The sequence below is a fragment of the Pseudopodoces humilis genome, chromosome 1 (genome assembly GCF_049639895.1).
Source record: "Pseudopodoces humilis isolate 2021_Gansu_Grassland_sample_001 chromosome 1, ASM4963989v1, whole genome shotgun sequence".
Lineage (NCBI taxonomy): Eukaryota > Metazoa > Chordata > Aves > Passeriformes > Paridae > Pseudopodoces > Pseudopodoces humilis.
In genome coordinates, this window is record NC_142200.1 from 127,046,686 (window position 1) to 127,063,161 (window position 16,476).

The following is a 16,476-nucleotide window of genomic DNA, read 5'->3' on the forward strand; positions in this document are numbered from 1 at the left end:
ATGCTTAGGGATTTGTTTAATGTGATTTTATATGAGCTGTGGACATTTCCAAAGCAAACAATAAGTTCAAGTACAACATGCACGGTTGTGTTACAAGTGTTACTCAGTTGGCTGGGAGATCTTCGGTGAGCAAACAGGCTAAATCTGGAGAGTAAACAACTTCAGAAAAATCTACAACTCCAGGTCACTGAAAACAGCCTTTTATTTGTTTTCCTTAGTGTCTAGTAAAATTTGATCCTTTCTTTTTTTTCGCAACACTGCTGTAAAATCAGCAGGGCCGGGCATCACCAGCCCGTGGCTCTCCCCGGCCCAGACACAGAGCGCGTTGCTGGGACCTGGGTGCGTAGATGGGCTCGAGAAAACGGGTGCAGGTGAAGGAGGGTGCTGCTGGCCGGAGTGCTGTGGGGAGGATACCCCCGCATAGCGCCAGTCACTTACTTCTATGGGGCTGTCACCCGGAAAGCGGGCTCTTGCGACAGCCTCCGAGTGGAGAAGCCCCACGACGGCCTCACAGTGGTCCTTCCCACTCGAGAGGGTGATTCGAGCTCCCTTCGTGAGGGGCTTCTGACCCTGGGCCGGAGGCGGACCAGACGGTGAGCATCGCCCCGGGGGGATGAGGAGCGCACGCTTGTGGGGTCGAGTGGTCACAAGCGCACCTGGAGGGGCGCCAGAGCTAGCGAGAGAGTCGGGGACTCTCCGGCCACGGGCATCGTGCCACGGGCAGGTCGCTTTTCACGAATTCCGCGGGATGGGTGACCCTAGGCCGTATGGTACCACTAGTAGCTCCCCCACCCCTCCACGGCAGGGCTTTATGCCGGGAGTCTCCCGCTGGCTCCGGGCCGTGCTAGGGTCTTGGAAATGCAGGAAATGATGTAACTAAAATTCAAGGTACTTGGGGGTAATAGGGTTTGCTGTATTTAGCGCGGAGGTCCGGACGTTTCCGCGGGAAAGGAGGACGGTCCGAGGGAAACAGCACGGTCAGACGCTAATGGCTATTGTCACCGGATCAGAAATCGAGTTGGGAACCAGGAGCACCCGGTGCGGTGTTCCCAAGCCATCAACGTAGCCAAGGGGGATCGGACGGCAAATCCGAGCGGCGTGGCTGCAGCCCTCCCCCAGGCTCCCCCAGGGCGCTGCGGGCGGAGGTGCGGGGACACGGGGCTGCAGGGCGGCGGGGCTGGCCGAGCCCCCTCGCAGGCTGCAGGGGTGGGGGGAGCAGGAAACCTCCCAATCGCGACGCTCCGAGTCGGAGATTGCTGTTGGTATTCACTTTAAAAAGAGGTTGAATGGGACTTTTTTTTTCCCTTTTTTTTTTCTCCTCTTTTTTTTTTTTTTTTTTTTTTTTTTTTTTTTTTTTTTTTTGCCAAAGCTTTGTTGTGCTAAACTAGTTGGACGAGTTAGGGTGTCGCTGCTCCCGATTGCTCTGGCCAATGGAACCCGATCCACCCTGCTGTGCGTAAGAGCGCAATTAAGGATTTAACCAAGCCTATGCTGCGCCCCAGCCAGCAGTCTGCCGGAGACAGACACCGCGCCGCAGCCTCCTCCCCCAGACATGTCTGCTTAGACCCGAGCAGCCCCGCCGCCAGCCCCAGCCCGCCGCCGGCTCCGAGCTATGACAGGAGTATTTGACAGAAGGGTCCCCAACATCAGATCCGGCGACTTCCAAGCTCCTTTCCAGACGGCTGCAGCCATGCACCACCCGTCCCAGGAATCTCCCACTTTACCCGAGTCCTCCGCTACGGATTCCGACTACTACAGCCCGGCGGGGGGAGCCCCGCACGGCTACTGCTCGCCTACCTCGGCTTCCTACGGCAAAGCGCTCAATCCCTACCAGTATCAGTACCACGGCATGAACGGATCTGCCGGGAACTATCCTGCCAAAGCCTATGCAGACTACAGCTACGCCAGCCCCTACCACCAGTACAGCGGGGCTTACAACCGCGTCCAGAGCTCCGCCAGCCAGCCAGGTGAGGGCCGGGGGCCGGGGGTGTGCGGGAAACTCCCGCGGCTTTGGGGAGGCTGGGGGATCGCGCCCCGGCAGATCCCTGACCCACGGACCACGGGGATGCGGCTTTGCCTGAATCAGAAGGGAAACTAAAAATAAAGAAATAAATAGAAAAAAAAAAAAAAAAGAAAATTGGGAGGGGAAGAAAAGTGGAGAACTGGTTTACTGCTCTACTTCTTTTGACCAGCCCGCATGATCTAAACTACAGATCGTAGGACTAGTGCTTTAGCGCTTCTGTCAGCTGTCCCCGGGCCCCCACGGCTACCTCCCTCCTCCTTCTCCCCGCAGGAAGAGGGAGAAAATAGCCGAGCCTTGTTGCGTGTCTCAAACTCAGGTTCGCGGTGTTGAAGAAAGTTTCCTTCCCCCTGTGCTGGAGGGGTGGGGGAGGAGACTGGGAGGGGGAGACCAGCCGTGGCGGGGCCGCGAAGCCGGGAGGGTTTTTCACCAGAAAACGTCGTGGTTTTAGTGTTTTACTTCTTTGTAACTTGCTGTAGGGGAGAAAAAAGAAAAAAAGAAAAAAAGAAAAAAAGGAAAAAAAAAAGAAAAAAATAAGAAGGGGTCAGGGAGGAAAAAAAAAAACAAAACAACAATCCCGTGGTAAAGCCAAGCAGCTGGGGCTTGGCTGGGACGAGTGCGGTCTCGGCGGCGCTTGGGGACACGCCGGCGGGGGCATGGGGATGGCGCGGGCGTGCGGAGGAAGTGGTCGATGCCTTGGGTCCGACCCGCTCCGGACAGAGCTCTTCCCAGCAGGACCCCAACCATCCTCCCAACACCCGCGGCGGCCGCGCATGCCCTACGCTCCCTCCCGCGCAGTTCTGCGCGCCCGGCAGGATGCCCGGGGCGGGCGTGAGAGGCGGAGGAGGAGAGCCGGGGGTGGCCGAAGCCGATGTGGAGGGAGCGGGTTCCTCCCCCTCGTCTCACCGCGGGGAGCTGGCGGAGGCTGCGCGGGGCCGCCGCCCGGCTGCGGGAGCCCCGGGGGGAGCCGCAGGGGCCCGTCGGGCCGGCGCCGCTGCCCGGCCCGGCCCGGCCCGCAGGCGGGATGCCGCCCCGGCGGCGCAGGCTGCGCGGCGCGGAGCGGAGCCTGTCCCTAGCTTAACGTGTGCGTCTCTCTCCCGCTCTTGCGCCCGTGCAGAGAAGGAGGTGGCGGAACCCGAGGTGCGGATGGTGAACGGCAAACCAAAGAAAGTGCGCAAACCCCGGACTATTTATTCCAGCTTTCAGCTGGCAGCGTTGCAGAGGAGGTTTCAGAAGACCCAGTACCTCGCCCTGCCCGAGCGGGCCGAGCTGGCAGCCTCCCTGGGACTCACGCAAACACAGGTACGGCGAGCGGTTCTGCTCGGCTCGGCCCGGCGGGTCCAGAACCGGGGCACACCCCGGAGCGGCGGGAAGGGCTGGATCGGCCCCGCGGAGGGGCGGGAGGGCGGCGGGGCGCCGCAGCCGCGAAGCACCGGCTTGCCAGGCGGGCATTAATGGTGTCGCTTTCCCTCCCCACTCCCTCTTTCCTTCCTTCTCCTCTCCTCTTCTCCTGCCCCGCTCCCAGGTGAAAATCTGGTTTCAGAATAAAAGATCCAAGATCAAGAAGATCATGAAAAACGGGGAGATGCCTCCGGAGCACAGCCCCAGCTCCAGCGACCCCATGGCCTGCAACTCTCCACAGTCACCTGCGGTTTGGGAACCTCAGGGCTCGTCCCGCTCCCTCAGCCACCATGCCCATGCACACGCTCACCCTCCAAACTCCAACCCGTCCCCTGCATCCAGCTACCTGGAGAGCTCCGCTTCCTGGTACCCCGCTGCCAACTCCATCAACTCCCACCTCCAACCCCACGGCTCCCTACAGCACCCGTTAGCGCTGGCCTCTGGGACGATTTATTAGAGCCTGGTCCTTTTTTTTTTTTTTTTTGGGTTTTTTTTTGTTCCTTGGACTCCTGTGTTTTACTGTTAAGGAATAATAACGAAAGGAATGCATATGGGGAATTTTTAAAAGGGAAAAGAAACAAACAAAAAGATTAAAATGTGTAAAGCTTGTGCATGTAACTTATTGCATTTCAAAGGAAACCCTTTTTTATACAATACGGACATTTTTTGGCTCAGCTGTGGACACTATCATTGGTGCCTTGAAATCTATGACCTCAACTTTTCCAGAGACTTTTTTCAATGTTATTTTAACCTGTAAATAATTGTAGATAGAGGAATTAAACTGTATATTCTGAATAAAATAAAATTATTTCGACCAAGAGAAACGTTTCCAAATTACCCCTTCTTCTATTAATAAGAGGGATGAAGTATAATACTAATTTGCTTGCAGAAAGAGAGGAAAGAGGATGGGAGCTGGGAGCTCACATTCTGTTCCAGTACCGTGCAGTGCCACCACAGTCCGTGAGTGCTGGGAGGATCCGGTCCTTGCAGGTACCCACGGGCGAGCTGAGGGGCGGCGGTGCTCTCTCCCCGCTGGGAAAGGGGCTCTGGCAAGACCGCGTTCGTCTCATTGCAGAGTGCTTTAAACTGGAGGGAAAGATGCCCGTCCTGATGCGAGAAAGCGAATCTCTCGCCTTAAGCCTCCCTGAATCCTTTCCTGAGAGCAATTAGCGTCGAGAGCTGCACACTCCACAGCCCATCAGTCGCCCGTGTGCGCTCGGCTAATTATACAAATTACGTTTCCGTCAAAGGGAGCCACTAAATATGAGAAAAGAATAAAATGAGGGCCCCGCTCCCCTCGCTCCTGCTAAAAGCCTGCAGCGGTTTCGACTGAAGGAGGAACGTTTCAGAGGTACTTTCATTGTTTTTGTTTTATTTTTTACACTATTTAGGGAAAAAAACCTTGCGTCAGAGCAGTCGCTAGCACTGCCCAGAGCTGGAGGAACGACTTAGGTGAGATGGCCGGAGAGCTGCCCACTGGCGCGGACGTCTCGCATGGAGCGTGGGCTCTCCTCCAGTAGAAATTCTGTCCCGCGGGATCCCCGCGGCGACACACGTTCCCACGGGGACCCCCATCCTAGGGGGCAGTGGTAATTCACAGCCGTGCGGGGTACGGCGACAGCAGTGAATGTGCCAAAAGCGTCCCTGGAAGGATCCCCGAGATGAAAGATGCCCCTCTGGCAGCTGAGGCTGGCGGGGAGGGTGCTGGAAGAGGGGGAGGTGAGGCCTGAAAAGGCACGCTCCTGCCCTGGGGCGCACTTACCTGTCTCCAGTCTTCCTCCCCGCTGCCCTCCCCCTCCTTTCTTTTCCTTCCTCTCCCGCCTGCCATGCTTTGTACGTGTGCGTGTGAGTGAGTGTGGTGTGCGTAGTTTTCTCCCCAAAGAAAGAAGCCCGGGTTTGCTGTTTTGTAACAGGTTTGGGGGTTGGTAAATGTCTTGCAGTACAATAGACCAGTTTGTTCGGTTGTGCTCCCTGCACGCCGGGGAGGGTGCGGGGGTGCCGGAGGCAGGACGGCGGGGGCCGCCGCTGGCTGCCCACCCCTGCCCGCTGCCGGAGAGCGGCCGCCGTGCCCCGCCGCTCCCCCATCTCTTCCGCCGTTCTGGTGACGGTCTCCTGCTCAGTTAACTCGCAGAGTTTCAGGGAATTTCCTCGACTCTGGGCCTGACGAAAAGCTCGGCTTCATCTCTTCTGCCCACTTCCATCCTGTGCAAAAAAAAAATTTAAAATCTCGACCCTTTCATTTTCTTCCGCTCCTTTCCTCATTTCCCTTTAGACAAGCATTCAACCTGCAGTAAGAGATTCTCCCCTCCCGGAGGTCACTTCCCTTTGCAGAGAGGTTTGGACACAAGAGGTGGAAGTCAGTTTCCCAGGTGGGTCCACCCACCCTTCCTTTGAGGAGCTGCCGCGGGACTGTTGGGTTACGGGAACCTGCCGGGGCCGGGACGGCCCGGGCGGACAGCGCAGGAGCAGCTCCGGGAAGGCGGAATGTTGGCAAGCAGCATGCCGGCCAGAGATGGGAATTCGCACGGGAATGAGACCATTAGACTAGGCATCGCTCGCCTCTCCAAGACAGTCAAGTCAGCTCGGCTCCGTTTCCATGCCGGTCCCTCTCTCTGATCAATTTCTCCTCCTCCCAGAGCGGGTTGGTGTTGGGCAGGTCGGGAAAAGCCTGGCATCCCTCCCCTAGAGAGGATAAGAAATGCCCTCGCCGGGGCTCCCCGTCGCATGGTCCCGGCCTCGATGAACACTCAGAGCCTACGGCCGCCTGCCCCTCCGGGACAGCCCCTGGCCGAGGAGGATGCTCTGTCCCCTCTGTCCCCTCTGTCCCCGCACACACAGGCAGGCACACCCCGGCGCCTCTTCCCGCCTGGGCGCACTCTCTGGGCTCCGGCGGCGGCCGGAGGGAGCCTAGCTTGGCCAGGCCTCCCCCCTTGCTTCCCCGGGAAGGGGATGGCATGAACTGTCCTTTGTCTGATGCTGGGTTTGGGCTCGGCGGATTGCTGGCTCGGGGCTTTCCCCGCCCCTCCCCCTCTTCCCCTCCCTTCTGTTTTCCTGGCGGCCACTTCCATGTGGAGCCGGGCAGTTCGGGGAGCCGAAAGGAGCCACATTCCTGTGGGTGCCGAGCGGCTCCAGGGCTGAGCCACAGGGCCTGACACACACACACACACACACACACACACACACACACACACAGAGCAGCCTGCCTGCACCCTGCCTGCACCCTGCCTGCACTGCTCTCACACTCACAGCACATCCACCCCCAGCTGCGCTAGCCCCCGGTTGGGACGCACACCTCCATCACCCGCACCCAGACACACACCGTGCCCGCCACCCCCACCTCCGGTGCGGGACGAAAACCTTCCCCCTTCCGCCCGAGCCCCCCGGCCCTGCCTGGGCATCTGCCCGCACCGCCCGCGAGCAGAGCCTTCAGCCGGGAAGTGCTGCCTCCTCGCCAAACGTCTCGATTTCCCTCCCACTCCTTCCCGGGGAAAGTTAAAAAACACCCCCTCCAACCTGTCACCGCGGCAGGGCAGCCCGCTTGTCAGGCGTTCCTGTCGCCCTCTTACTCCCCTCGGTCTCCCCCGTGAATTGGCTCCCCCGCGGCCGCGCTGCCTGCGCGGGCCTCCGCGCTCTGCCCGCTCCACCGCCGGCAGCGCTGTGTCCCCAGAGTGCATCCCACATGTGGCATCAATTAAAGATTTCTGCCACGCAATTTTGCGACTGACATACTTTAGGTGTTTCGGTTGTGGATTACGGAAAGGAGATCTATTGCTTCAAGAAAATCGAGGTGGGGGGGGGGGGCGGTGTGGGAACCCCCTCTTCTTGCTTTCAGTCATTTAAGCGATTGCTTGCAGTAACTCAATAACCTGTTTTATAGGTCAGATAAGAGTCGTGAAAATAGGAAACGCAAAGTTTACATTAAGCCTCTCTATCTCTTTTTTTTTAGGGAGAATCTGTGTTGCATCAGTAGAATAGTTCTCTTTGTTCTGTGGCGTGTCTATTTATATGCTATTCAGGGAAGATAGACAATAGTTTATCTGCCTGGAATACAGACCTGATAAATCCAACTACGCACCCATGCCCCAGCTGTCTGGGAGAACACCTTCCACTGACACGACCTTCAGGGCAGCGGGTAAAACTCACGGCTCCCTCACCCGCTGATTCACCTTCAGGTGAGGGCCCAGAGTGCCGGGCCCGGCCAGAACCTGTGATGGATTGAGCATTTGGCGAAGGGGAAGCTTGGGGGTGGCTTCTCGCTCCTCTCCCGCTGCCTCCTGCCACTCGGCAGTCCCGGAGAGGCTGTCTAAACCTCAGCCTGGGTTTTGCAGGATGGCTCAGCCAGCCTCTCCGGGCCGGATCCTGACGCGGCTTCGTGCTCTGCAGCGAGCCTGGCTCTTGCAGAGCTGGCCCTCCATTCCAGGAGATCTTTACGGTCTCCTCGACACGCACCGTAAAATGCGCTTTATAGGGCTTCCGCCTCGCACTGTCCACTGAGCTTTCTATTAATCTCCTGGTTCTCACTAATTCGCACGGAGAAAAGGGCACAGAGTGAGACTGCGGGCTGTCGGGAGCGGCTGCGGTCGGGAGAGGCCAGCAAGGGCCGGGACTGCAGCTCTCCTGCCCATGGGGCCGGCCTCGGGAGCTGCCCCTTCTCATCTGGACCCTGCGGAGACTAACCCAAGACTTACCGGTCGGGCGGCAACCGCGCTTTGATGATTTAGGTCATTAAAAAATGAAGCGGGTTTGTGTATTTCGTGTCCAGGGTTAATAAAAGTTAATCAGGAGTCGAAAGCCAACTAGCCCAGTGAGTTAACCTCGCTAGCTGCAGGTAGTCCTGTTAGCCAGGCTCTTTTGATTAATTAATTACAATTGAGTCGGTTCTGTGATAATTTCCCTAAGGACCCCTGAGGACCGGTCCAGCGGATGCGCGGGAGAGCAAAAGGCCGCCGGCTCCACCGCTCGCAGCGGAGAGTGCCCGGCTCTGGCGTCCCGCACCCCGCGCTTTCCTCCGCCCTGTTCCGAGGCTCCCGAGACTTCTCGCCCGAAAGTGACGTTCAGTCACCTGAGAGGAGGCACAAGACAATAGCGAGCCCTCTTTTGGGGATGGGTGGGGAGCTCGGGGATGCTTCGGGTGCCGGGGAGAGGCTGCCGGGAAGAGCCGAGCCGAGAGGCGGACTGATGCGAGGCGGGAGCCGAACCAGCAGTCCCTGACTGCACATCAGGCTCGCAGTCGTCGAGATTTGGACACGTAACGCTGCAGACCACTGATTTGCTATTTTCTTAATTCCCGCTCTTCTCATTCCCTATGAATCAAACAGTCTTTTGTCCTTCAGAGTTTGATTTGATCGCTACTGTTCACATTTCACTTTTGTATTTTTCCCTCCCTATACCATTACTCATTGAGTGCCCCGTGAAATTACAATCGTACATTTTCAACTCAGCAACCCATTTGCAGTGCAAAAATAGGGTCTAAATAATGGCTGAATTAGCCCTACTGGACAGTTTCAGATGTAACACTCTGTAATAATTATATTGCAGGCTGGATTAGGATGCTATTATCATAATCTGGACGTTTACAATTATCTGTAATTTGCAAAGATGCGCCAGGTCTTGATTACAGCAGGTTTTTTTTATCAAGCTAACCATCACTAAACAGTGACAGTAATAACAGCTAATTTTGCTGGCAATATAAGAGGTGCTGGGGTGTGCAAACAATTTCACACCTGGATGTGCTCACTCAACCAAGAATATAGAGAAAGAGCTTCTGCCCTGAGACTCAGAAAAATATTCTCCACTGCTTCTGTTCAGTACAGATTTCTAGACCCCGATCCTTGCTTAGCAGATTTTCAGAGGGGTAAGTTTTGGGGCTCGCTTGGGTTTGGGGTTGGTTTGTGACTGCTCCACGCCTTGCCCGTCGAGGCACGCTCCGTTTGTGCTCCCCCGCATTCGCGGTCATTCTCTCGGAGGTGGTTTACCTCGGCGGGCCGGACCCCGACAGATAAGCGCCCCCTTTGCCCTGATGCTGCCGGGGACGGCGGGCGGCGAGGGGCGGGGGTGCGGCGGGAGCCCCGACCGGCTGCCAGAGGGGCGGTGCGGGTCTCGGCGGCCGCCGGAGAAACCGTGCGAGCCCCGGGCAGCCCCGTCAGCCCGTGCCCGCAGCGGGGCGGCGGCAGCGCTCCTTTCCTTTCCGCAGCGCTCCTTCCCGCGGCGCTCCTTTCCGCGGCGCTCCTTTCCGCAGCTCCCCGCGGCCCCGGGGCGGTGGAGCCCGGCGGCGGCAGGTTTGGCCCTGGCGTGGGGAGCTGCCGCTGCTCCATCCATAGATGACGCTGTTTCACGAGAGACTCCCGGGGCGGTTGCCGCGCGAGTGGGAGCCGCCGCTGCCATTCGCTCCCACCCCGCTCCCTGGAAGGCCTACCTTTCCCACCCTCTCCCACGCTACTAACCTAATGGGGCTTTTATTATTCTCGTTATCGTTTATTTGCTCGCTTGCTCGCTTGTTTTCTGGGCTTTTTCTGAGCCTATTTGAGGAATCACTCGCGGGGGAGGAGGGCACGACACATCCAAAGGCTTTCCGCAGCGGCACCCACGCGCGGCGTGCAGGGGAGGACGAGCCCCCCGCAAGAGGCAGCGAGCCCCCCGCTCCCCCGCCCCCCGGGCCCCCAGCGCAGGGCCGGACCGCCCGCCGCCGCCGTGCCCGCTGGGCGCTGCAGCGAAAGGGTTAAAGGCGCTTGCGGGGTCGTGGGGGCCGGGAGGCGCCGGGCCGGGCTCGGCTGGGCCGGGCTCCCCGGGCTGCGGGAGCCGCTCACCAGGGCATCCACCGCCCTTCTGCGAGGCGAGGGGGAGCCCGCACAGGGGGTGGGGGGGTGTAAAGCGGGGTTTTCTGAAAGATGCACACAATGCTGTTGGTTTAAATGTATGGTAGCTTTCTCTCCAGTGTCATTTGAATAATTCAGTGAGCCCCACTACCAGCTGTACTTCTGAAGCCTCTTCCATTCTTTTCAGCATTATAATTTTGGTTAATTTTCAATTTTAGGCCCTACGTCTCTGCAATTTGTGTATGAATAACAGAATAATTTTCCTCTTTTGTTTCGCCTTTCCTGTTCCTGAATCTAAATAAAGATGGCTTTTTAGTATTAAAAGTGGAAGAAAATTACAGGTAATTATCTTTGACGGTAAAAACGCTGTAATCAGCGGGCTACATGAAAAATTACTCTAATTATGGCTGCATTTAAGAGAATGGAAAAAAACCTTCTTGTGGATAAAAACCTTAAATTGTCCCCAATGTCTGCTTCAAATTGGATGGCACTGCAGCTGGAGGCTTTGTTCAGAATTGATCCTGGGGAGCTCTGAACCCAAAGTTTCACAGTGGGAAGGGGAAAAAAAGAAAAGAAAACATTTTTCCTAATGTAACAATACGAATGGTAGAAAATGACAAGACTGATCGGTTTTAAAGCACTCTGAAGACTGACTGAGCGTGGAAGTTGCTCAAAAAAAAAAAAACAAACCAAAAAACACCCCCCAAAAAACTGGTATATTGGTAAGTAGTCTTTGCTTTGTGTCTAATTATAGTGACTGTCCTTTTGCACGACTGTATGTAGCTGTCATTATATGGAGCACTCTGAGGATCTCTATTGACTTCTGATAAATGGCTCAGTGGTTTCAAGGTTCATAATTTGAAGGATGCCCAGGTCTCTAGCCATTAATTCTCGCAGTATGGGGCACCCAGCTTGGATGAGGAAAAGGCTTTTCATTGTCAGTAGTTGCTGTGCTTTCCACAAGCCGGTGCGGCTGAAGCTGGCTGGACAGCGTGTTGTGTGCCTGGGCACCTCTCAGGGCTTTGCAAAACATTCCTCAGCTTGCATTGTCTGCTCTTTAAAACAAAGGAGGGCGCCTCCTTTCTTAATAATTTGGAGTCTCCAACCTTTGGGAAGAAAGACAGGGCTCTGAGCTTTGCCTCGGCGAGAAAGCTCAGCTCAGCTAAGCAGCAGAGAAGTAAAATCGCAGCAGAAATGGCCGGGTGATTAGGAACTTCGTCTAGGCGTATCTTTGTGGACTCGGTACCTCCTGTCTTTTAAGTCGTAGCCTTAAAACCAACTAAACCACCAGCTACCCCACCCCACTTCATCTTTTCTTTCTTTGCTCGCAGATAGATGCTTTGGTAGGGGTGTCTGTGCGCTCAGGCAAGCTGGGCACAAGGATCCCTCTGCCCGGACCGATCTGGGGGGCAAGTCGGGGCAGGTGGGGATCCGCTAACGTGAAGAGAAATAGGAGCCAGGCGGGCGTTTTGTGGCTTTTACTCTATATATGAAAGAAGACAAAAACATACAAAGTATATGTACAACTAAAATTCAACAATATATACAGAAAGGTTGCTCGGGGAAAGGTCCCTCTCGCTCAGTGGTTGAGGCTGCCGCCGGGCAGCGCCGAACCTTCCTTCCCCTGCCCGCGGCGGCGGCTCTGGCCGCGAATCCCTCGCTCTGTCTTTACTTCTCGTCTCCGGGAGACTGTCCGGCTGTGTGCGGGTGCGGGTCTGTGCGGATGAGGGGGCTCTTCGAGTGAGAGACGGTGGTTTCTTCTGAGCCGCAGCCCATTACATTTTGAGAAAGCATGCAGATTTTTGCTTCGTGGTAATGTTCTAATCTTACAGTATATTTGCATTTTTCAACCAGTTCTCCTTTTTTCCCCTCCATCTTATTTTTTTTTTTTTAATCACTTCTTCTGTCTCTTAATCCTTTCCCCAGTCCGGATTTGGTGAATAAAAATGAAGGAGCTTTGACTAGTCTCTCTTTCATCATGTAATGTCTTTAGCTCATTAAACAAGTAAAAACGGCTGCCATGGTAGATTCAGGTTCTTGTGGGCAAAGTCTGTAAAAAGTTTGTTTTGACGTATACTCCACAGAGAAAGAGGCTGGTGCCTTGGAGTCCAAAGGAAAATATCCTAAAGAGTAGTGTCTTCTGTGCGCCAGAATGAAAATTGTGTCTTTCTGTTCAAGATCAATCGCTGAGGTTACTTAAAAAAAAAAAATTAAAAAAAAAATAAAGCCACTCTGTCTCTTTGCCGCATCTACAAGTTCACACAGAGCCTGTTAGCTGGCACGGCTTGGCAAAGCAGGGGAACTTCTTGCCATGTCGAGACGAGGCGTTCTTGGGAGATTATTTCTCTTGGACGATTCACATCATTTGTGGTCTCTGCATTGTGTCTTGATGTGGAGAAGAATACCAGTGAGAATAGCCAGGCATGTAGCTGTTTGGAGGCATATTGACTCCCTTGGCAGAGGCTGAAACGTCCCAGACTGGAGGCAGAGCTGGAGAGCGAGGGGAGAGGGCAGCGGAGCCGGGCAGAGGGTCGCTCTCGTGGGGGTTACTGCCCTGCTTCAGCAGCTTCTTGAATTTGGAGCGCTTGTTCTGAAACCAGATCTTCACCTGTAAACCGAAACGCATTAGATATTAGGCTGCCGTCAGCGCCCAGGGCGCAGCAGAGAGCCGGGGGTCTAATCTGGAGAAAGTCTTGAGGGCACACGCCAGTCGGGTGTGGAGCTGGGGATGGGGAGAGGGAAAGGAGGGTTAGCTACGGCTGCTCTCGGGCTTTGGATGCATCTGGAGGGAACAGGGGAGGCAGAGCAGAGCTGGTAAGCGAGAGGGATGCAGGATTTAACATGGGACGTTGTTTTTTCCCCGGGCAGGCCAGATTGTTATGGCTGAAACAGACCACATGCTCTGAGGTCTCCTGTTTTAGCGCCTCATTCAGAATTTTGGAGGTCATTTGATCATTCGGGCAAACTGTTGTCAAACATGGGCAATCATATGATTTTGTGCCAGAAGACAAGAGCCAATAGACAAAGGGCATATTACAAAGAAATCGCGTTTCTGAAATCCTCACGTTCAGATCCAGCAGTCCACGCTGATGTGGAGGGGGAGGAGGCGTAATGGAACCACGATTACAGCTTTATATTAAAATGTATTATTAAAGAAAGAATAATTTTATTTTCCCTGTGAGTAATAGTATATCAACATTGCTTTGGGTCTTATCCTGCTCCTAACTCAGCAGAACTCCCAAAGAGGGAGACTGCACTCGATAAGGTGTGCAAGGATCCGGCCCACTGGCAGATCAGAATTATTATAGAAATTATATATAGGTAAGACATGTATACAGAATGTATTTTTTTAAAATCAAACAAAGAAAACAAATTCCCCATGCATGTTTGACCTCTCAAACTTTGCAATCATAATGTTTCATTAGGGGATAAGCAGGGCTTCTCCTCTAGCTGCAAGATCAGGATCGGGTCCCTAAAAAAATCTATGAATTCTAGGGAGAAAACAAGACAACAGTGAGACAGAGCGTGCATGCTGAGGATACTAAAATCCCATTGCAAAACCATCAGGCCCATTCCCATCATTAATGTTTGCTGAGTATTTAAAAATCTGTCTGGAAGAGTCTGTAACCAATGACATTGATAAAATCCTGAAGTTATTTGTTAAGCTCATAGATTCACATGATAACATTTTGCCCGAATTTATCCCATCTATCCATGCACTTCTCCACAAACCCCAGCCTGGTAAGCCTGTAATGCCTCATATGTCTTTCAAGCTTAAATTAGCAGAATGGCACAGCTACTCCAACCACACTTAACTATGGCTTAACCTGCCATAATTTTGTACACGGCTGTCTTTGATCTTCAGATCTATTATCACCTTCCGTACATTTTGCCCAAGGCTAACCACTGCATTTGCGTTAGTCATCCAGGGTGAATTAACTATTGATTTAACAGGTATTTCCTAACGCGTTCCTGCTTCCCCCTCTACCTATATACGTTGCTACGAGGCAGCTTTGCTTTTAGCTCTACCTCAGGCAGGCCCAGCGATTCCTTGCCTTTGTTTTGTTCTCCTTTCCACAGCTGGGCAATTGCATCTCGGTGCTGAAATTATCCGAAAATATAGGCAATTTTAAATCGTTATGTGTGGCATCAAAAGGGAGCGCTTGCTCGCAGACGGCTGAGGGAAGGGCGCTTTCAGCTCTTTCTGCGGTAGCCCGAGCTCTGTGGTGTGTTAGGTAAATCCTAGCACAGAGAGATGGGAACCGTGTGCGTTACCTTGTCTACCGTTCCCGACAGAGGCCAAAATGTTTAGGGAGCATCATACTTTGCTTGGCCTTTGTTGCTCGAGCAGGATTTCAGTGATTTGGGATTCCCAGTAATTACCTGTGTCTGGGTAAGTCCTAATGAAGCTGCCAGTTCAGCTCTCTCTGGGAGTGCCAGGTACTGAGTCTGCTGAAAGCGATGATTTAAAGCCTGGAGTTGTAGACTAGAGTAAATGGTTCGAGGCTTCCGAATCTTTTTCCCTTTTCCATTAAATCTGATTTCACCGTTTTCAATCACTGTGGTTTTTTGCTGATCTGCAAGCAAAACAACACAGCTGAAACATCATCCTCCTTAGCTATTAAACGCGGGTATTTTGGCTGCCACGGCTTCTAAAAACGCCAAAGCCTGTCCCGACGCCTGTTCACCCCAGGCAACAGGGCTGCGTCTCCTTACGCGCGGCACAGGCTGCTGCTTGGGAGCTACCGGGAGAAAAAACAGCTGTCCGGGCATAGTGGGCACGTTCTCCTTCTTCCCGGGAAGAAAAAAAAAATAAAAAGAATAAATATATATATATATATATATATATATATATATATTCGTAAAAATGTAAAGTGCGGCGCTGGCTTTGCGAAGGTATGCCTTGCTCCAGGGCCATCCAGGTTTTACTCAGCTAATTGACTTTGCGTCGCCAGTTTGGTGGTCAGTGAATCACCAGTCCGAGACTTTTAACAATGCTTCTCCCCCCCCACCACCCCCCTCCCGTGCCCCTCTGGATGGATATGTACGTCTCCCTGCAAAAAAAGAAATACATAAATCAGACGGCCCCCGAGCGGAATGCGACCCGCTCGCCTGGAAACTTTCACTCCTCAGGTGTTAGCAGGAATTTTGCCTAAAGCCGGTCCCGCCGTAACAAAGGAGCGCCGAGTGCAGCCCCTCGGCGCCGGCCGCGGGGCGAGCGGGGAAGGCGCCGGTGCGCAGCGCCGCGGTACCGCCAGCAGCCGCCGCTGGCGCGGGGGGAGCGCGGCGGCCCCGCCGCCGGTACCGCAGCAGTAGGCCCGCGGAGGGGCCGCGGAAACGGGCAACCCCCCGCCTTTTCTCCCCGCCGTCCCGCGCACCCAGGGCCGGCGCCTGCCTCGGCGGGAGCGGGGGGCACGGCGGGGGTCGTTATGCAGGTGCCCGGAGGGGGGGCCGGGAAGAGGCCCGGGGATGGAGGGAGCGGGGGGAGAAGCTGGCAGCGGGTTCGGGAAGCGGTGCCGGCTCACCTGCATCGTCCGCCCGCGTCTGGCTGGCCGCGCTGCTGTTGTGGTAGGACTGGAGGTAAGGGCTGTGCTGCGAATGGCTCACGTAGGGGTAGGCGGCCAGCGAGCGGTGGTTGTAGGAGCCGGCGCTGCCGGAGTAGGGCGAGCTGTGGTGGTGATGCTGGTGGTGCGGGTGCGAGCCGGCGGCGGAGTGCAGGCAGTGCAGCGGGTAGTGGGCTCCGGCCATTGCCGGCGAGCTCTGCTGGGAGTGGGGCGGCGGCGGCGGCTGCGGCGGCGGCGGCTGCTGTTGCCCGAACTCCATGAAGGCGGATTTGGAGGAGTCTTGCGCGTCCAGCCCGTCAGCCATCGTAGTCATGGTCATCATCAAAGTTTGGGAGGGAGAGCGCGGTGCTCCCCGGCTCGCCCCCCGCGCTCTGCCTCCTCTCTGCCCAGCCACCGCCGCTCCCCTTACCCGCCGCGGCACCGCTGGAGAGGCGGGGGTGTTTTAATTTAATTTCTTTTTTTTTTTTTTTTTTTCTTTTTTTTTTTTTCTTTTCCGCCTTTTTTTTTTTCCTTCCCCCCCTCCTCTCCAAGGAGCCGTTGTGCGAGGGGCCTCGTTCACTGAGGGAGGGGAGGAAGGGGAGGGCGGTGTGCGGGGTGTGTGAAGGGGGAGGGCGGGCTACTCCCGCCGCTTTTTTGCGCCGCTCTTTTCCTTCATCCCCCCGGCGCGTGGGGTGGG

The 16,476-nt window shown here is 55.2% G+C and overlaps 2 protein-coding genes across 2 annotated transcripts; one reads left to right on the forward strand and one right to left on the reverse strand.

Moving 5' to 3' along the window:
• Nucleotides 1-1,524: 1,524 nt before the first annotated feature.
• DLX5 (distal-less homeobox 5) lies at nucleotides 1,525-4,258 on the forward strand. The gene is made up of 3 exons (XM_005518818.2): nucleotides 1,525-1,967; nucleotides 3,138-3,322; nucleotides 3,546-4,258. Exons 1-3 carry the CDS (start codon nucleotides 1,613-1,615, stop codon nucleotides 3,876-3,878), a joined length of 873 nt encoding a protein of 290 aa, XP_005518875.1. The 5' UTR covers nucleotides 1,525-1,612; the 3' UTR covers nucleotides 3,879-4,258.
• A 7,541-nt stretch (nucleotides 4,259-11,799) lies between these two features.
• On the reverse strand, nucleotides 11,800-16,220 carry DLX6 (distal-less homeobox 6). The gene is made up of 3 exons (XM_005518817.3): nucleotides 15,762-16,220; nucleotides 14,620-14,813; nucleotides 11,800-12,844 (listed from the first exon to the last, which is right to left on the reverse strand). The coding sequence occupies exons 1-3, from the start codon at nucleotides 16,120-16,122 to the stop codon at nucleotides 12,593-12,595; spliced, it is 807 nt and encodes a 268-aa protein (XP_005518874.1). The 5' UTR covers nucleotides 16,123-16,220; the 3' UTR covers nucleotides 11,800-12,592.
• Nucleotides 16,221-16,476: the final 256 nt, after the last annotated feature.